Here is a 20,778-nt window from a genome sequence, read left to right on the forward strand (position 1 = left end):
TGTGTTGCCAGTTTTATGCAATTCTGGTGTAATGAACAAATTAGATATTCTTCTAACTTTAGATTCAGTCCCTCAGATGTGCAAACAGCTAGAATTTGTGAAACATTAGAATCCTCAGTGTGCACTGCCAACAATCTCTTCCTGATTCAATTTATTAATGTATTAGCTACAGGGAAAAACAGTTAAAAGACACAGTGTGCCAATGGAGCTCCAAGTTACTAACTCCTATTATTTTTCTTGTGAGATCATATACTCATGAATCTCTACTGGTGAATCTCTATTGGTAGAATTAGTAATAGAACTAACAACAGTTCTATTAAACAGCACTCATTAATTCTGTAATTTCTAAAGATATGTTCAGTAGAATGTTTTAAAGCAGGTCACGTTTGGTATAAGAATGGCACTTGATTTTTTTTTTTTTTTTTGTAAGGATTATTTCTGAACAGAGATGAAAAAATAGAGATCAAAAACGCTTTTTAAAATCTGTTCACCAATTTTGGGTTGGCAAGCACCATGCTTCCTATGGGCATCAGTTCAGTTCAGTTCAGTCTCTCAGTCATGTCTGACCCTTTGTGACCCCATGAATTGCAGCATGCCAAGCCTCCCTGTCCATCACCATCTCCTGGAGTTCACTAAACTCACATCCATGGAGTCGGTGATGCCATCCAGCCATCTCATCCTCTGTCGTCCCCTTTTCCTCCTGCCCCCAATCCCTTCCAGCGTCAGAGTGTTTTCCAATGAGTCAACTCTTCACATGAGGTGGCCAAAGTACTGGAGTTTCAGCTTTAGCATCATTCCTTCCAAAGAAGAAACTCTCAAGAGTCTTCTCCAACACCACAGTTCAAAAGCATCAATTCTTCAGCGCTCAGCTTTCTTCACAGTCCAACTCTCACATCCATACATGACCACTGGAAAAAGCATAGCCTTGACTAAACAGACCTTTGTTGGCAAAGCAATGTCTCTGCTTTTCAATATGCTATCTAGGTTGGTCATAACTTTTCTTCCAAGGAGTAAGCGTCTTGTAATTTCATGGCTGCAGTCACCATCTGTGGTGATTTTGGAGCCCAGAAAAATAAAGTCTGACACCGTTTCCACTGTTTCCCCATCTATTTCCCATGAAGTGATGGGACCAGATGCCATGATCTTCGTTTTCTGAATGTTGAGCTTTAAGCCAAGTATTTCACTCTCCACTTTCACTTTCATCAAGAGTCTTTTTAGTTCCTCTTCACTTTCTGCCATAAGGGTGGTATCATCTGCATATCTGAGGTTATTGATATTTCTCCCAGCAATCTTGATTCCAGCTTGTGTTTCTTCCAGCCCAGCATTTCTCATGATGTACTCTGCATAGAAGTTAAATAAGCAGGGTGACAATATACAGCCTTGACGTACTCCTTAGTATACCCATAATTTGTCTCAGCCACATCAACCAATGAAGCACTTCTTCCTTGTCCTTTTCTTCTTTTCTTTATGCCTTTATGTCCTTCATTTCTTTGTTTTTCTTCTCCCCTTTTCCTTCCCTTCATTTTCCTCATCTCTTACTGCTCTCTGACTCTCCTTCTAGATAACTCTAGATTTGCTCTCATGACTGCTCCCCTCACTGTGTCCCCTCTTCCTGTCACCAGAGATACTGCACAGGTGCAGCCCCGTCTGTGCCAGTGTGCCTCTCTGAGGACGCAGTAGTACACAGCGGTGTCTCTCAGGGTGACCTGGGGCAGGACCAAGGTGCTGGACTTTCTGTCTGAAGCGATGGTCAGAGAGGCCATGCTGCTGTTCACTGTGTCTTGAAAGCCATGAATGATATACTGTGGACTCTGACTGGGATTTTGCCGATACCAATGTATATACTCATTTCCACTAATGGTAGAGTGGTTACAAGGCAGGGTTACATCCTCTCCTTCAGGATAATCCATGGAGCTGGGCTGGGTGGTCTTAGCATCAAACACATTCCCTGGGGGGTTAAGAAATCAAATTAACTCCAGAGCACAAATCAGTGTAATTCTATGGATCAAAGGCATAACCCTCCTGTAACTGTCTGGCCCTAACCCCTACTCCAGTGTTTCTACTTGTGTCCTGTGAAAATATTGTGGATGTTCATTATTGGATCGCAAGGAAATAAAAGCAGTTATCCTAAAGGAAATGAGCCCTAAATATTCATTGGAGAGACTGACGCTGAAACTGAAGCTCCAATACTTTGTCCACTTGCTGAGAAGAGCTGATTCATTGAAAAATACCCTGAATTCTGGGAAAGACTGAAGGCAAAAGGAGAAGGGGGCATCAGAGGATGAGATGGTTAAACAGCAGCACAGTCTCAACAGAGATGAATTTGAGCATACTCCAGGAGATAGTAGAGGACAGAGGAGCCTGGCATACTGACATCCATTTGGTCATAAAAAGTTGGATACAACTTAGCAACTGGACAACAACAAAATTATAGAGACTGAAGATACGTGGCAAGAATCAGAGATTCCACAGGCTTTGTTCCATGGGTCCTTGTCTTAATAAGCCCAGAGAATTCTTACAACCTGCTTACTGCTAAGGACTCTTCTGGTATCGTGGCTGTGATTTAAACTGTAATGTAGAAGACTGGCCTCTTTAGCAAATGCACAGATCATTTCTCAGTTCCATCACTATAATGCTGAATAAAGCACATAGGAGTAGAGAGTAAGTGACTCTGTGGCCATTTGGCCTCAAAGTCATCCCTTGTAGACACAGAACACTTACCCAAGGTAAGAAACACAGTTATTCCAGTCACCAGCCTCATACTTCAAGGACAAGCTAGGATGATGGGCCCAGAGCTCAGGCTTGCGTCTGATCCTTGGCTTGAGGAGGTTCCAGGGAACAGAGGCAACAGCTGTCAGTAAAAACTTACAACCAGTGCAGATATCGCTGTGTTGTTGCCAGAACCTTCTCAGCCAATGATCAAGCAGTTGCTTATCTATGTCTTCCTGCCCGGTTTTAGTCATGTCCCCAAAAGATGGTGAAACATCCCCAGCTCACAGTGAAATCATCTATGAAGTTTAATGTCTGGCTCAAGAAAAGGAATACCGATCACAATGATGTGTCTATGCACAACCATTGGTCTTTCATTTTTTTCTCAAGAAACTGGCTGATGCACCATGAAGCTTAAGGAACACAATGTTAATCCCAGAAAAATGTACTGAGCTCTGTGTTGTAAAATGATGAAAACTTCCATCCACATTCCAGAAAATTAATTGAAGATTCAAAAGTAGGCAGTAATGTGCTCTGGGAGACAGGAAAAGTTAATAACATTGAGACTAATAGCAACACATCCTAGAACTTGCAGCAGCTCTTGTAAGGGTTCCTGGAATCATGCATCTATTGCTAACTAGGTAGACATTTTCCATGCACTTGTTCTTAATAAACTAACTGATTGACATAGATGGTGTTCACCTCCTCCTTGAACAGTGATCCTTAATCCTCATGTTCCCTATGCCGATGCTTGTGGATGTTGTGCAGCAAGGATGCTATGGCAGAGGAATAGACAGAAATGAAGGCAAACAAAGTGGAGGTGGGGTGGAGGTTGGTGTGAGTGGTAGAAAAAGTAGGAGGAGGGAAAAAAGGGTATCAGGAATAGAAAAGGGAAGGGATAATCAGAGCAGGGAAATGGGAAAGCGTGTTAGGAAGGTACTTGGAAAGGGCTTAGGCTATTGGGCTAACCTGAATCCTTGACCACACACATTCAACAAGGGATAATAAGGCACAAGTTGTCTAAAGAAAGTGAAAGTATGTCATTTTTCCTTTTGGGGGGCACATCAATGGAAAATAAATTTCCATTCCCTTCGCCCAGAAAGAAACACTGTTTTCAGATGAATCAGCCCCCTCTTGTGACTGAATAGAAGAACTGCAGATCTAAATCCGGACCAAAAGTAAGTAACGTTTTGAAAAATCCCTCAAATTTGCAGGTAAATGGGCTTCCCAGGTGGCCCGAGTGGTAAAGAACTCACCTGCCAATGCAGGAAACTTCAGAGATCCAGGTTCAATCCCTGGATGAGGAAGATCCCCTGGAGAAGAGCCCACGGCAACCCAATATTCTGCCTGGAATACTCATTGGAAAGAGGAGTCCATGACTCGCAGAGTCAGACGCGACTGAAACATCTTAGCACACAGCACACACATCTTATTTGTACCTCTGTACTCATCTGTATTTTCTTGATCCTAAACACTCCATAGCAGTATTTTAATTATCTTTGACTGCCTTACTGCACGGAGAAGGCAATGGCACCCCACTCCAGTACTCTTGCCTGGAAAATCCCATGGACGGAGGAGCCTGGTAGGCTGTAGTCCATGGGGTCACTAAGAGTCGGACACAACTGAGCAACTTCCCTTTCACTTTTCACTTTCATGCATTGGAGAAGGAAATGGCAAACCACTCCAGTGTTCTTGCCTGGAGAATCCCAGGGACGGGGGAGCCTGGTGGGCTTCCGTCTATGGGGTCGCACAGAGTCGGACACGACTGAAGCGACTTAGCAGCAGCAGCAGCAGCCTTACTGCAGTCGTATGATTCTCATTTGTTGATCTCTTTAGGTTTTCATTTGTCTCTAACCTTCCTATATTTAAATTTTACTTCAAAGGCCATGCAATTCAATGTTTATAAAAGAGCTTGGTACACAGCTTAGTACACAGTAGACATTCAAGAATTACTTGTATCCCGAATGAGTTGATAAATCATTATTCATAAGTTAATGAAAAAATTATGTTGAACAATTGTTTAAATTATTCTGAAAACAATCTTCCAATTTTATGGAATGCATGCCAAACAAAAGGCTCAAAGAGTATAAACAGAGGGTTATTATTGTGAACAAAATGAACACTAAATTGTGAACAAAATGGACAATAAACAATAAATCCAAGTCTAGGATTAAGGAAAATTCTATTGAAGATATGAGAGCAAATGTTATGGTAATCATGCTTTGTTCATTTAACAAACATCCATAAATACTCAATGGAAGTCTTATTGTTGTTCCGTCACTCAGTCGTGTCTGACTCTATGTGACCCCATGGACTGCAGCACACCAGACTTCCCTGTCCTTCACTATCCCCAAGAATTGCTCACACTCATGTCCATGTGTGGATGATGCCATCCAGTCATCTTGTCTTCTGTCACCCCCTTCTTCTGCCCTCAATCTTTCCCAGCATCAGGGTCTTTTCAGTGAGTCAGCTCTTCACATCAGAGTTCAAAGTTTTGGAGCTTCAGCTTCAGCATCAGCCTTTTTGATGAATATTCAGGGTTGATTTCCTTTAGAATTGACTGGTTTGATATCCCTGTTGTCAAAGAAACTCTCAAAGGTCTTCTGCAGCACCACAGTTAGAAAGCCTCAATTCTTTGGCTCTCAGCCTTCTTTAGCGTCCAACTCTCACATCCATACATGACTACTGACTCTACATAGCTTTGACTCTATGGGCCTTTGTTGGCAAAGTGATGTCTCTGCTTTTTAATATGCTGTCTAGGTTTGTCATAGCTTTCCTTCCAAGAAGCAAGTGTCTTTTAATATCATGGCTGCAGTCATCTTCTGCAGTGATTTTGGAGACCAAGAAAATAAAACCTGTGACTGCTTACACTTTTTCCCCATCTGTTTGCCATGAAGTGATGGGATCAGATCTTAATTTTTTGAAGTTGAGTTTTAAGTCAATTTGTCACTGTCCTCCTTCACCCTCATCAAGAGGCTCTTTAGTTACTTTTCTCTTTCTGCCATTAGAGTGGTATCATCTGCATATTTGAAGTTGTTGGTATTTCTCCCGGCAATCTTGATTCCAGCTTGTGATTCTTCCAACCCAGCATTTCACATGATGTGTGATGTACTCTACACACAATGTAAATAAGCAGAGTGACAGTATACAGCCTTGATGTACTCCTTTCCCGATTTTGAACCAGTTTGTTGTTCCATGTCCCGTTCTAACTGTTGCTTCCTGACCTGTGTGCAGGTTTCACATGAGGCATGTAGGGTGTACTAGTATCCTATCTATTTAAGAATTTTCTGGTTTGTTGTGATCCACACATTCAAAGATTTTAGTGTAGTCTAGTGAAGCAGAGATAGATGCTTTTCTGGAATTCCCTTACTTTTTCTATGATCCAGTGAATGTTGGTGATTTGATTTCTGGTTCTGCTGCCTTTTCTAAATCCAACTTATACATTTGGAATTTCTTGGTTCGCATATTGCTTAACCCTACTTGAAGGTTTTCGTGCATTACCTTGCTAATCTATGAAAAGAGTACAATTGTACGATAGCTTGAACATTCTTTGGTATTGCCTTTCTTTAGGATTGAAATGAAAACTGACCTTTTCTACTCCTGTGACCATTGCTGAATTTTCAAAATCTGCTGGCAGAATGAGTAGAGCACTTTAACAGTATCATCATTTAGGATTTTAAAAGGTCAGCTGGAATTCCATCATCTGCACTAGCTTTGTTTGTGATAATGCTTCCTAAGGCCCACCAGACTTCACACTCCAGGATGCCTGGCTCTAGGTGAGTACCGTTGTGGTTATCTGGGTCATTAAGACCTTTTTGGTACAGTTTTTCTGTGTATTCTTGCCACCTCTTCTTAATCTTTTCTGCTTCTGTTAGATTCTTGCCATTTCTGTCCTTTATTGTGCCCATCTTTGCATGAAATGTTCCTTTGGTACCTCTAATTTTCTTGAAGAGGTCTCTAGTCTTTCCCATTCTATTGTTCCCTGCTATTTCTTTGCATTGTTCACTTAAGAAAGATTTCTTATCTCTCCTTGTTATTCTCTGGATTTCTGCATTCATTTGGATATATCTTTCCCTTTTCTTTGTCTCTTACTTCTTTTCTCAGCTATTTGTAATCCCTTCTTAGAGAAACATTTTGCCTTCTTTCATTTCTTTTTCTTTGGAATGGTTTTGGTCACCTGCCTTCTGTACAATGTTATGAACCTCCAACCACAGTTCTTCAGGAACTCCATCTGTGAGATCTAATCCCTGAATCTATTTGTCACCTTCACTCTGTAAAGTTCTTGATTTAGGTCATACTTAAATGGTCTAATGGTTTTCCCTACTTTCTTCAGCTTAAGGCTGAATTTTGCAATAAGGAATTCATGATCTTAGCCACAATCGGCTCCAGATTTTCATTTTGTGACTATATAGATTTCCTCCATCTTCAGCTGCAAAGGATATAATCAATCTGATTTCTGTATTAACCTTCTGGTGATATCCATGTGTAGCGTGGGCTCTCATGTTGTTGGAAGAGGGTGTTTGCTATGACCAGTGTGTTTTCTTGGTAAAACTCTGTTAGCCTTTGTCCTGCTTCATGCTGTACTCCAAGGCCAAACTTGCCTGTTACTCCAGGTATCTCTTGACTTCCTATGTTTGCATTCCAATCCCCTATGATGAAAAAGACATCTTTTCTTGAGTGTAGTTCAAGAAAATCTTGTAGATCTTGATAGAACCATTCTTCATAGATCTCTTTAGGTTCTGTTTTAAACTCATATTTTCACTGGCACTGAGACACACATTCATCCTGTTCTGGGTCAAGTCTTCCTCATATCCAAATCTCCAAGGAGCCCTGTAAATGGGTACACTCTGGATGACAATAAAGGTTTGAGACACTTTTCACAGCTAGGAAAGTTGTGTCTCATTTCTCAAAGATAAAAATAATTGGAACAATAAAACCTGTCCCATAGGGTTTTGATATTTAAATTAGATAATGAATTATAAATGCATCCTACAGTGCCTGACATATAGTCAGCTCAATAAATATCAACTCTCTTTATTCTGCTAAACCTTCCTTTCCTTCAATGGCCAGGCTTGTGATCTGCTTTTTCCCCCCACATCAGTTCAGTAATGGAAGCTTCTAGGACATTTACTTAATCACTTACTTTCCTAGAGATAGTCACTATTTTTATTTATACTTTTGGTGTGATAGCCAGCTAGTTACACTGATACACTCAGGGTGCTGAAAGGACACAGATGGATCAGGTGAGGCTTGATTTGGGTTTCCCTAAAAATAGTAAAATCAAGGACATATTGCATGTTTACTAGCTACTATTGGATATAATATTTCTAAATTGGATTTCCAAGATTTTGCCATTATTATTAACTATTTTCACTTCATATTGGTTTATGAGCTTTTAATATATTCTGCATTTGATTCCCGTTTCAGTAATGTAGATTGCATATATAGCCTTCCAGTCACATTCACTTTCCACTCTCTTAGTAATGATTTTTAACAAAAAAGACAATCTAAAAATATAATTCCATGCTCATAAGAAGCTTCCTTGACAGTTTTGTTTTCTTTAAAAACTTTGAGAATGCTTTCCTTTTGTGACTGCCATTGCTTATGATGAGAACTCAAGCATCATTCTTAATGGTGTTTCCCAGAACACAGCATATTGATTTCTCCTGACTATTAGCAAGATTTTCTTCCACTAAATTAGACCCTTGGATTTGTCTTCAATGCCTCGCAAACTTCTGCCAAAACCACAGTGGTGAACTTGCAGAATACTTTATTCACCTTTATGACTTTTCACATAGCATTGCTCCTGAATAAGGAGCTTGCTTTATAGGAAGTCAAGTACAACAGTGCGTGGGGATTCTTGCTATGATAAAGAGGTTATGGAATGGGTCATAGAAGAGGTAGTTATAAATATCCAATTACAATCATGTGGTCATTTGCAGTAACAAAAGCTATAATAGTTATAAAATTATCTTCATTCTACATGAATATATTTACATATACATTAACCATTTTTAGTTTATCTCTCCTCTTTGCCTGCCTGTGGTAAAAGGAAACATGCCACTACAATTTAATTTTACATCTCAGTGTATCTCAGTGGTTAAGATACAGAATTCAATGGGAGAGTGTGATTCAGCTAGATGAGGAAAGAACATCACCTGTAAATGGATAAATGAACTCAGTATTTTCTTTGAAGGAGAGAGCTGGTTTTGCTTGAATGAAGAATAATTGCATCATATTAACAGGGAGCATGTTCAGACTTAAATTGAAGAAAGTGGAGAAGACCACTAGACCATTCAGGTATAACCTAAATCAAATCCTTTATGATTATCAGTGGAAGTGAGAAACAGATTTAAGGGACTAGATCTGATAGACAGAGTGCCTGATGAACTATAGACAGAGGATCGTGACATTATACAGGAGACAGGGATCAAGACCATCCCCAAGAAAAAGAAATGCAGAAAAGCAAAATGGCTGTCTGAGGAGGCCTTACAAATAGCTGTGAAAAGAAGAGAAGTGAAAAGCAAAGGAGAAAAGGAAAGATATACCCATGTGAATGCAGAGTTCCAAAGAATAGCAAGGAGCAATAAGAAAGGCTTCTTCAGCCATCAATGCAAAGAAATAGAGGAAAACAATAAAATGGGAAAGATGGTAGGGACCTAACAGAAGCAGAAGATATTAAGAAGAGGTGGCAAGAATACACAGAAGAACTATACAAAAAAGATCTTCACAACCCAGATAATCATGATGGTGTGATCACTCACCTAGAGCCAGACATCCTGGAATGTGAAGTCAAGTGGGCCTTAGAAAGCATCACTACAAACAAAGCTAGTGAAGGTGATGGAATTCCAGTTGAGCCATTTCAAATCCTAAAAGATGATGCTGTGAAAGTGCTGCACTCAATATGTCAGCAAATTTGGAAAACTCAGCAGTGGCCACAGGATGGAAAAAGGTCAGTTTTCATTCTGATCCCAAAGAAAGGCAATGCCAAAGAATGCTCAAACTACCGCACAATTGCACTCATCTCACAAGCTAGTAAAGTAATGGTTAAAATTCTCCAAGCCAGGCTTCAGCAATATGTGAACTGTGAACTTCCAGATATTCAAGCTGGATTTAGAAAAGGCAGAGGAACCAGAGATCAAAATGCCAACATCCTCTGGATCATCAAAAAAGCAAGAGAGTTCCAGAAAATCATCTATTTTTGCTTTATTGACTATGCCAAAGCCATTGACTGTGTGGATCACAATAAACTGTGGAAAATTCTGAAAGAGATGGGAATACCAGACCACCTGACCTGCCTCTTGGGAAATCTGTACGCAGGTCAGGAAGCAACAATTAGAACTGGACATGGAACAACAGACTGGTTCCAAATAGGAAAAGGAGTACGTCAAGGCTGTATATTGTCACCCTGCTTATTTAACTTCTATGCAGAGTACATCATGAGAAATGCTGGACTGGAAGAAGCACAAGCTGGAATCAAGATTGCCGGGAGAAATATCAATAACCTCAGATATGCAAATGACACCACCCTTATGGCAGAAAGTGAGGAGGAACTAAAAAGCCTCTTGATGAAGGTGAAAGAGGAGAGTGAAAAAGCTGGCTTAAAACTCAACATTCAGAAAACAAAGATCATGGCATCTGGTCCCATCACTTGATGGGAAATAGATAAGGAAACAGTGTCAGACTTTATGTTTTTGGGCTCCAAAATCACTTCAGATGGTGACTGCAGCCATGAAATTAAGACACTTACTCCTTGGAAGAAAAGTTATGACCAGCCTAGATAGCATATTGAAAAGCAGAGACATTACTTAGCCAACAAAGGTCCGTCTAGTCAAGGCTATGGTTTTTCCAGTGGTCATGTATGGATGTGAAGGTTGGACTGTGAAGAAGGCTGAACACCGAAGAACTGATGCTTTTGAGGTGTTGGAGAAGACTCTTGAGAGTCCCTTGGACTGGAAGGAGATCCAACCAGTCCATTCTGAAGGAAATCAGCCCTGGGATTTCTTTGGAAGGACTGATGCTAAAGCTGAAACTCCAGTACTTTGGCCACCTCATGTGAAGAGTTGACTCATTGGAAAAGACTCTGATGCTGGGAGGGAGTGTGGGCAGGAGGAGAAGGGGACAACAGAGGATGAGATGGCTGGATGGCATCACTGACTCGATGGACATGAGTCTGGGTGAACTCCGGGAGTTGGTGACGGACAGGGAGGCCTAACGTGCTGCGATTCATGGGGTCACAAGGAGTCGGACACGACTGAGCGACTGAAGTGAACTGAACTGAACTGATAGCTATAAGCCTTTTTTAAGAGATAGTGAGCTCAAGATGTTAGGGGCAAACAGGACTTAGGAAGATAAGTAGTAAACTGAGGAATGTAGCATGAGTTACAATGTAATCACAAGTTAACTATGGGACACTTAGAAGAGGTAGATAATAGATGACAAGGTTGATTCCCAGAGAATCACTGAAGCAGGAACTCTGAAGAGCAACAATGATTTATGGAGATAATAAATCAGGGAGAGGGGGAACTGAAAATGTCAAACCTCTGGCCTAATGTTTTTGTAAAAGTATAGAAGAAAATCTTAAACTTGAAATAAACAGGCAGTCCATAGAAAACTGAGAGGCTGCCTCATTTCTCTCGCCGACACTGTTCATCTTTTCAGGTTGAATCCCTGGTTGCTGGAGTTGGATTCTGGCAAGATAGGCTTTCTATTAGATAGTTTTGCCCAACTGTTGGCTAATATAAGTGTTCTGAACATGCTTAAGGTAGGCTAGGCTGAGCTATGATGTTCAGAGTTCAGGTGTATTAAATGAACTTTTGCTAAAGATATTATCAGCTTATGATCAGTTTTTGGCACATAACACCATTGTAAGTCAAGGAATATTTGTAATTAGAGACAAATTTATGAATTTAAGTTATATTTTTCAGGAAAGAAGAAATGTTGAGAATTAATAGGCAAAGTTGCAACTCAAAGAACTAGAAAAAGTAGCAAGTTAAAATAAAAGAAAGTAAAAGTAGCAAATAATAAAACATGAGCAGAAAAAAACACAGTTTATCAACCATCATAAGAGAAAAATAAATATATAAAGAACACTCTGTTAAACTAACTGAATCCATAATTTAAGGATTATTAAGTTTCTCCCATAAGGCTATAGCTTACATGGCCTCACTATAGTGAACTTTCTGAAAATTTTTTCTAAATCATTAAAAACCCTACACAAATTCTTCTATAGGTAGAAAAGAAGCCATGAATTGCAAGTTACCTAATGAACCATTACAATCTTGATACCAAAATCTGACATTAACATGGAAAATAAAAAGTTGAATACTAGTATCATTCAGGAAAATGGGGGGAAGTGCTCAATAAAATAATAGCAAATCAATGTTTCATTATGTAAAAAGGACAGGACAACATTCCTAAGAGCACTTAACTCTAGAAATGAAAGTTGGTTTCACATTTAAAAATCAATTTAAATAAATAAAGAATATTTATAAAAACTCTCTAATTAATAGTCACAGTGAAATAGTGAATGCTTTACCTCTGAGTTTGGGAATAAGAATTCCATTCAACATTTTATAGGTGATCTTAGTCAGTTAAGTAGGACTTGCTACATCATTTGTGGGGTGCAATTAAAATGAAAATGCAGAAAGCCAAGTGGGCTGGGGAGTCATCTCGTAGGACCACTGCCCAGACCCCAGACCTGCTGAAGAGCTTTCAGTGAACACACAGATGTGCTGGGCGAGTGGTCCCTGGAGAGGACATGGAAGCCATACAGTTCCGCTCACAAACCTGACCCTACACCCCTCTGCCATCTGGATACTTAACTGTATCCTTTATCATAGCCTTTTATAATAAACAGGTGAAAATAAGTGGAATAGTTCTCCTAGTTCTGTGAGTCACTCTAGTGAATGAATTGAGCCCAGGATTTTGTTTTGTTTTGTTTTGTCTTATCTTGTTTTGGAAATCTTCTATCTGCAGTCTTTTGTTCAGAAGCACAGTTGATCCCTTGGGCTTGTGACTGTCATGCTTTTTTCAAGTAGAAAGTGTCAGAACTGACTAGAATGACAGGATACTTGGGTGGGATTGCAGAGAATTTCTTGGTGTGGGAAAAACACATTTGTTGACCAGAAATGTTTTGTGCAAGTAGTAAAGGAGACTCATAGGAAAGAAGGACATAATAGGCAGAACTGGGTTTTTACCTACACAAGAAGGAAAAAAATGTTTGTTTGTTTTTTTTTTTTTTTTCCCCTCACACACAGCTTTTTTCATAATAGCACAAAACTGTAATCAATCCAAACAACCCAAATATCTACTTCTGGGAGGGTGGATAATTAAATTGTTAGATATTCATATAGAGGAACTCTACACATCAATTTAAAAAAGAATAAATAAGACATAAGCAAAGTGACACCAATGAATTGCAAAGATATTATTTTGAGTGAAGAAAACCAGATATAATATATACTATGCATGTAGATATTAACAAGTGTAAAATTTCATTGAGTTTGAAGCTTCAGTTACACACTTTATTATATGTGTTGTACCTCAGTTACAGAGAGAGAGAAGAGAAAGCCAAGGATCATTTTGAATGTTGAGATAAATGTCAGTGTCATCATCTGAGAATAAAAAGTGGTTCTTCTGGGGAGGCAAAAATAGACTATGTGGAAGAGTGAGAAGAAGAAGAGAGTGCTATTTGATTTTGTAAATAATTGAGAGTATTATTTTGATTAAAAAAAGAAATTTTACTTTTAAAAAGGATGAGAAAGTGAGAATCTCAGATGAGACAAGGTTGAAAAATAATCATCGGCTTTATCACCACCAAAGGCACTGGTTTAAGTGAGAGCTTCTCTCGGAATAATGCTCACAGAAGTCAGGTTCAAGGAGGGGAGGACTGGACTTGAAGAAATGGAGACAGTAAGTCTATACAGTCAGCTAATTTGATTATTAAGGAGAAGAGAAATGTAGTAATAGGGCTGGTGGAGATATGACCTTCGAGAATGTATTAAAATGGGAAAGATTCTCTTACAGACATGTGGCCAGATTATTATAAGAGACTGCCAAAACATTTATTTCAGGGAAGAAGGTACATTCCTGTGGCATCTTTTCAAGGGGCCCAAGACTGGAAACCAAGACTCCATACCACCACTATCCCTTTCAAATCTACACGAGGGAAGCTCTGGGCTGTTTAAAAGAGCAGACTGATCCATGGACACACAGGGGGGACTGTCTAGGATCCTGGACAGAATGCCCAGTAATCTCTGCTGTCTGGCTGCATCACAAGAGTTCGTTCTCCATGGGACCACTTCATAAGAGGCTCTGGGTGCTCAGGAGGAAGGAAAACAGCAAAGACACTCTTATTCTAGAGCCCCAGCTTCAGGGTTTGGGTACAGTCTGCAGGTGCCTGGGGAGCATTGTGTCTGCACAGCGCAGCGGTAAGTGGCTGAGTCTTCATGTTTGGGGGCTTCGATGTGCAGAGAACTTCCCTTCTTTAACAACGTGGCTTTCAGTCTTTTTTTCTGCTTTTCATCCCCAACTGAGTAAAGAAGGAAGAGGAGTTCAGGGCCCTTCCCGGGATCTTGTCTATACCACTGTAGCCTTCTAAAACTGCTGTAGCTGCAGTTGAGACTGAGACTGTCCCCCTCCTGGATTCTCAGGGTCTGAGGACTCTGCTCCACTTGGTCTTCACCACTCAACCCTCTTCAGGAAAACAAAATCAGAAAAAACACAAAGCTTTCAGTCCAGCAGTACTTAAAAATTCCAACACAAAGCCTGGGATGAGCAGTGTCTAAAGTCCTCCCCGTCTTTGGGAAAATGTACCCATAGGGTCTCATCTCTTAACCTGCAACTACATCCAAGCTGAAGCCACAAGACTATGAATGCACATTCCAGCATGTTCTCCATCCTGCAATCTCACTCTTGATGCAATCTTAATGATTCCAAATCTTCTCCCCTGAGGACCTGCTTCTGTGTCTTAGTTCTTCTCTAGTGCATAGGAGAGCCTTTCTGTTCTGGGCTCAGCCAATCATGAGCAAATCCTCTAGAAGCTGTCACGCTTTTGACTTTTAAGGCACTGGAAAAATGAAGGGAATGGAATCACTGCCACCTGGTGATCACAAACACAATCATCGCACAGGACCAACTATGCCACCCACAAAGACAAATATTGAGGGAAGGACATCTTTTATGTTGGTGGCCACAGTACATAGGAGGTCTAACGCAGTAATCAGAAAAGCCTTCTCTGCCTGAAATTTTAATCACGTCATTGTTCCTTGAATGTACTTTAAAGCTAAACTGCTACCAAGGGTTATAGGAGTTGAGCCCAAGCATCAGTGTAATGGGGCTTACCAGGTGGCACTACTGGTAAAGAACCCATATGCCAGTGCAAGAGATACAGGAGACATGGGCCCAATCCCTGGGTCAGGAAGGTCCCCTGGAGAAGGGCATGGCAGTCCACTCCCATATTCTTGCCTGGAGAATCCCATGGACAGAGGAGCTTGGCAGGCTACAGTCGATGGGGTCGCACAGAGTCAGACACGACTGAAGGGATTCAGTAGCAGTGGCATTGGTGTAATGGATTGTGTTTCCCTCTACGGTACACAAGAATCTCAGCAGGTGAGACCTTAAAAAGACTAGAGTGCTGAGAGAAGCAGAGGGATACAATAGTTGTGCATCTGACTGGAAACCTCTTTGACAGAGAATTGGGAATATAAGTTAAGAAATCCATTTCTTCAAATAATTTTATGCCTGGCTTCAGGGACCAAGCATAACTAAAACTCAAGGCCAAGAACTTGATAGATCTCAGGAGGACAGAACGGGGGATCATGGCAGAGGGAAAGAAGAGCTCCCCAATATAGACATCAGATGGGTCAGAAAGTCACAGGGCAGAGTGGGTAGCAGAAGATAAGTACAGCAAAACTAGCATTGCTCGATGTGCCTGGTTCTATGACACCCCGTTGGATTTTGTCACTGAACGTGTGTCTATGTTGTGGAGTTGACCACCATTTTTAGGAGCTTCTTAAGACTTGTCTGAATGGCACACTCTGCCCCAACCCCATTAGCTTCAATGTGGAAAAAGAGCATCAGCTCTCAGCTGCACTGTTTTGATGTCACCTTATCCTTTACCCACTCAGTGACAAGAAAGAAATAGCAGCACAGAAGTTCTTACCCTAACAGTGTTTGGAGTTTGTTGTTCTTGGACTTTTTATTTGAAAATTTGGTAATTTCTCAGTGATTTAAAAGTCACTGAACTAACTTATATCCATTGTAGCATCCTTTGATTTAATTCATTTTAACCACACTTAGAAAATTCTCTTACAATCATATTTAGAAGGCAGGTTTTCTTTGCTCCTGAATGTGTATCTCAGAAAGAAGATGAGAAAGATAAATGCAGGAGCTCTTTGTAGAACAGACACTTAATGAATCCAGGAGCTGGATGAGGGATGTGTAACGAAGCTCAAGAGATGATTTATAGTTTGAACTTTATGAAAATTGCATGTCATATTTAAAATACTTTTAATTTGAAATCACTATAGATTCATGGAAGTTTCCAAAAATGTACAAGGAGGCTCTGTGTACTCTTTACCCGGTCTCCTCCATGCTGTCTACACCAGGAAATTAACATTAGTAAAATCCACAGGTTTCAATTTTAGATTTCCCCAGTTTTGCATGTAGTCATCTGTGTGTGTGACTCTATTCAATGTTACACACGTACAGATTCCTGTATTCATGTATATCACATGTATAGGTTCATCACCACAATCAAGATGCACAACTGTTTCATCATAACAAGGTTTCCCTAGGCCATGCACACCTTTGTAGCCACACTGACCCCCTTCCCTAATCATTAACCCCAGACAATCACTAATCTGTTCTTCATCCATACAATTTTGTTGCTTAGTAATGTCATAGAGTGGCTTCCCTGGTGGCTCAATGGTAAAAGAATCTGCCTGCCAATGCAGGAAATGCAGGCTTACTCCTTGGGTCAGGAAGAGCCTCTGGAGAAGGAAATGGCAACCCACTCCAGTATTCTTGCCTGGGAAATTTTTTGGAGAGAGGAGCCTGGCGGGAGTCCATGGGATTGCAAAGAGTCAGGCATGACTTATCGACTAAACAACAACAATGTCCTGGAAATGGAATTATATAGAAGTAACCAATGAGATTTTTTTCACTTAGCATAAGTAGTAAAATCATGAGATCTATCCAAGTTACAGTACGTGTCCAACTTGTTGGTCTTTTTATTTCTGAATAGTATTCCATAGTATAGATGCGCCAGAGTTTGCTTAGCTGGTAACCCCTGAGGGACACTGGGTTGATTCCACATTTTGGCTGCTGTGAATAAAGCTGTTATTAATATTTAGGAACAAGTTTTTATGTGAATAAAATCTTTTATTTATTTAGAATAAGTGTCCAAATGTGTGACTGCATGTTTAGTTTCATGAGAAACTCTCAAGCTATTTTCCAGAATGCCCGTATCATTTTATATCTTCATCAGCAATTTGTGAATGATTGAGTTTTTCCCACATATTTGCCAGAATTTAGTGTTATCACTATTTTTTATTTTAGCCCCACTGAGATTTGTGTAGTGATATTTCACTGTGGCTTTAATTTGCATTTCTCTGACGGCTAATATTGTTGACCATCTTTCAGGTGCTGATCTGCAATCTGCATATCCCCTCTTTGGTGAAACACCTGTTCGAATCCATTCCCCATTTTCTTCCCTCCTAGCTCAGTTGGTAAATAATCCACCCGCAATGCCAGAGACCTAGGTTCGATCCCTGGGTTGGGAAGACCTACTGGAGAAGGGAAAGGCTACCCACTCCAGTATTCTGGCCTGGAGAATTCCATGGACTGTGTAGTCCAAGGGGTTGCAAAGAGTCAGACATGACTGAGCGACTTTCACTTTCACCCCCAGTTCTGTAACTTATCTTTTCATATTTTCACAGGGTCTTTTACAGAGGAAAGGTTTTTAATTTTGATTCAGTTTGGTGTGTGCATGTGTGTGTGAGTGTATCATGCTTTCAGTGTCAAATCTAAGATTTAATTAGCTGCAAGCCTGAAGTTTTTATCTTATGTCTTTTTTAAGAGTTGCACAGATTTATATGTTAAATTTAAGCCCATCATACATTTTGAGTTAACTTTTATAATGTATATATTTTTTAATATTTTTTAAAAGGGCTGTGTCATCATCTTTGTTTCAGCCTTTACCTATTTGCTGTTATCAAGTAACAAGTTCAAAGCAACATATCCAAAAAGTAGACTGAAGACTTCTCATAGGAGAGTGAAAAAAAATTTGTTCTTTGAGCCTGTGACTTTCCCTTTTTATACTCACTGTGATTTCTCTACCTAAAGAGTAAAGTTAAAACTGTAGTAAAAAGCCAAGCCCTTCTCGATTCATAGCCTCTGAAATCCTCTTTCATGTATTATAGGGCAATGCTTTCTAGTATAGATTCAGAAAATGGTTACATCTGTCTTATGATTGAAGATAACTGTAATCTCTTCTAGCATTCACATTTCTTTGACTTTAAAGTTCTCTGAGAAAAATGCCTATCAATCTTTAAGTCATCAAACTGAGCTAAAAGTCAGAATCTCCTTTATTGTCTATAACTTCTTTCCTATAATTGAGCATGTGTTTCTTGAAGAAGAGAATACTCTTTACAAACTGTCCCAAGAATGAAAATTCCCTTTCTGTTATTACTTTTTGAGAAAATTACAGGCTTCCATGGACCTTGTTTTCACAGACAGCATTCCAAGGTCAAACAGCTCATTTCTCCAAGGATGTAGTGATTCTTCTTTCTACTGTCCCAGGGGCAGAGTCTTTTAAATAACTATTTTTTCAATACAAATATTACAATTGAGGATAACACTTTCTAAAAATTTTCTTAAGGGTTGTGAATCCAGGAGCTTAAAATTGTTCTTGATCAAAATAAGTCAGCCCTTGAAAACAGAAACTAGAAAAACAGACAAGGCATTTTTCCTGTCTTAGGCTAGGACTCCCAGTGGTAGGAGTATTTATCCCTAAACTAGGTCTTTAGATATGAAAGAAAAAATATACAAAGAGGCAGCAAAAGTCATGGCAATGATAAAGGTAAATAGAAACAGATAGTTTGATACCATCCAGCTGTACTCATGGGCAATATCTAGTATATGTAGAACACCTGTTATACAAGGGCCATTTCCTTTGAACCCTAGAAACCAGGATGGAAAGGGAAAGTATTGGGACTCAAAGGGAACTAAGGTAGCTATGACTTTCTTTCAGTCTGGACCACTGCTTCCTCCTTGCCCACTACCATCCTTAGCTTAATAGGATTCATATCTTTAGCCACAGCAAGTAAATATTTGAGGCTAAAATTCACAGATTAAAAAGTCTAGAGATGAAAGCAGAAAGGAGATAATACAGGGGTACATTAACATTGGCTGAAACCTAGAAGAATCACTGATAAGAGGGACTTCCAAGTTTACAAGAGAACAAGTCTATATACCTTACTATAGACTCACTCAGGTGATTAAGATGGCTCTGTCTATGCCAACAGGAGGGAGACCATTTAATTTAATTGCAAGCCTGAAAATAGTACCATATGAAGAAAATCTGTTCAAACAGAAAGGGAACTTATGACACATATGAACAGAAGTATTCTTAAGGTGTTGACAAATGAACTACAAGAAATAATAGATCCGCAATTACCTAACAGCATCCAAAGGGTAGAAGCTCTATATCTGTTGATTTTATGAATTAATTATTCTTCAGTCAACCAATATTTAATGTGTAACCACTATGTGCTCTGTACTGTGTAATGTACAATGCATTCACACTTCCTGACCCTGTGGAGCTCACAGTTATAGTCATAACAGAGACATTACTTTGCCAACAAAGGCCCATATAGTCAAAGCTATGATTTTTCCAGTAGTCGTGTATGGATGTGAGAGTTGGACTATAAAGAAGGCTGAGTGCCGAAGGATTGATGCTTTTGAAGTGTGGTGTTGGGGAAGACTCTTGAGAGTACCTTGGACTGCAAGGAGATCAAACCAGTCCATCCTGAAGGAAATAAGTCCTGAATACTCATTGGAAGGATTGATGCTGAAGTTGAAGCTCCAATACTTTGACCACCTGATGTGAAGAACTGACTCATTGGAAAAGACCCTGATGCTGGGAAAGATTGAAGGAGAAGGGGATGACAGAGGATGATGGTTGTATGGCATCACTGACTCAACGGATGTGAGTTTGAGCAAGCTCTGGGAGACAGTGAAGGACAGGGAAGCCTGTGGTGTTCTGCAGTCCATTGGGTCACAAAGAGTCGGACATGACTGAGCTACTGAAAAATACAATACATAATTATAGATATAGATGTAGATACATAAAAGCATATTAAGTGCAACATCCCTTTTGTCTTGGGCTTTGAAGACAGCCTGCAATACATGAGAACACATGAAGAGAGACCACAGTACAAGCTTGAAGATACTTGAAAACATTGATAAGCCCACTTTTTAACTTTCCTTAGCCTATTCTGCACAGTAATGATATATGAGAAAACTGATAATTCACTAAAGAGTTAGAATAAATAGGGACTTCACAGGTGGTGCAGTGGCTAAGACGCTGAACTCCCAATGCTAGGGACCTGGGTTTGACCCCAGACAGAGAATTAGATCCCATGTGCTGCGACTAAGAGCTTGCACAGCCAAATAACTTTTAAAAAATTTAAAAACAAAAGAGAAAAAAGTGAAGCTGTGGTGGTATGTGTTTTTTTCAATCATCCTCAAGTTAGAGGAGATTCAAAGGATTGACTCAGAGACTTTGAAATATTCCCCTGGAGTCTGGAGGATTTTGAAGCTCATGTTAGGTTGCAATGACAACTTCTCTCACTTTACTGTGGTAAAGAATCTGACTGCCAATGCAGGAGATGCGAGTTCAATCCCTGGGTCAGGAAGATTCCCTGGAGAAGGAAATGGCAACCCACTCCAGTATTCTTGCCTAGGAAATCCCATGGACAGAGGAGCCTGGTGGGCTACAGTCCATGGGATTGCAAAGAGTCAATTCTAGGATATATTTTTCTTCTTTCACGTGTTTGATTTATT

The 20,778-nt window shown here is 39.9% G+C and overlaps 1 gene segment (V, D, J or C); it reads right to left on the reverse strand.

The window, feature by feature from the left end:
- Positions 1 to 1,535: 1,535 nt before the first annotated feature.
- LOC113899392 lies at positions 1,536 to 2,843 on the reverse strand. The segment is given in 2 exon segments: positions 1,536 to 1,948; positions 2,722 to 2,843. Coding segments are annotated over 2 exon segments (453 nt in total).
- Between the last annotated feature and the right edge of the window lie 17,935 nt (positions 2,844 to 20,778).

This window comes from Bos indicus x Bos taurus, chromosome 10 (assembly GCF_003369695.1).
Source record: "Bos indicus x Bos taurus breed Angus x Brahman F1 hybrid chromosome 10, Bos_hybrid_MaternalHap_v2.0, whole genome shotgun sequence".
NCBI lineage: Eukaryota > Metazoa > Chordata > Mammalia > Artiodactyla > Bovidae > Bos > Bos indicus x Bos taurus.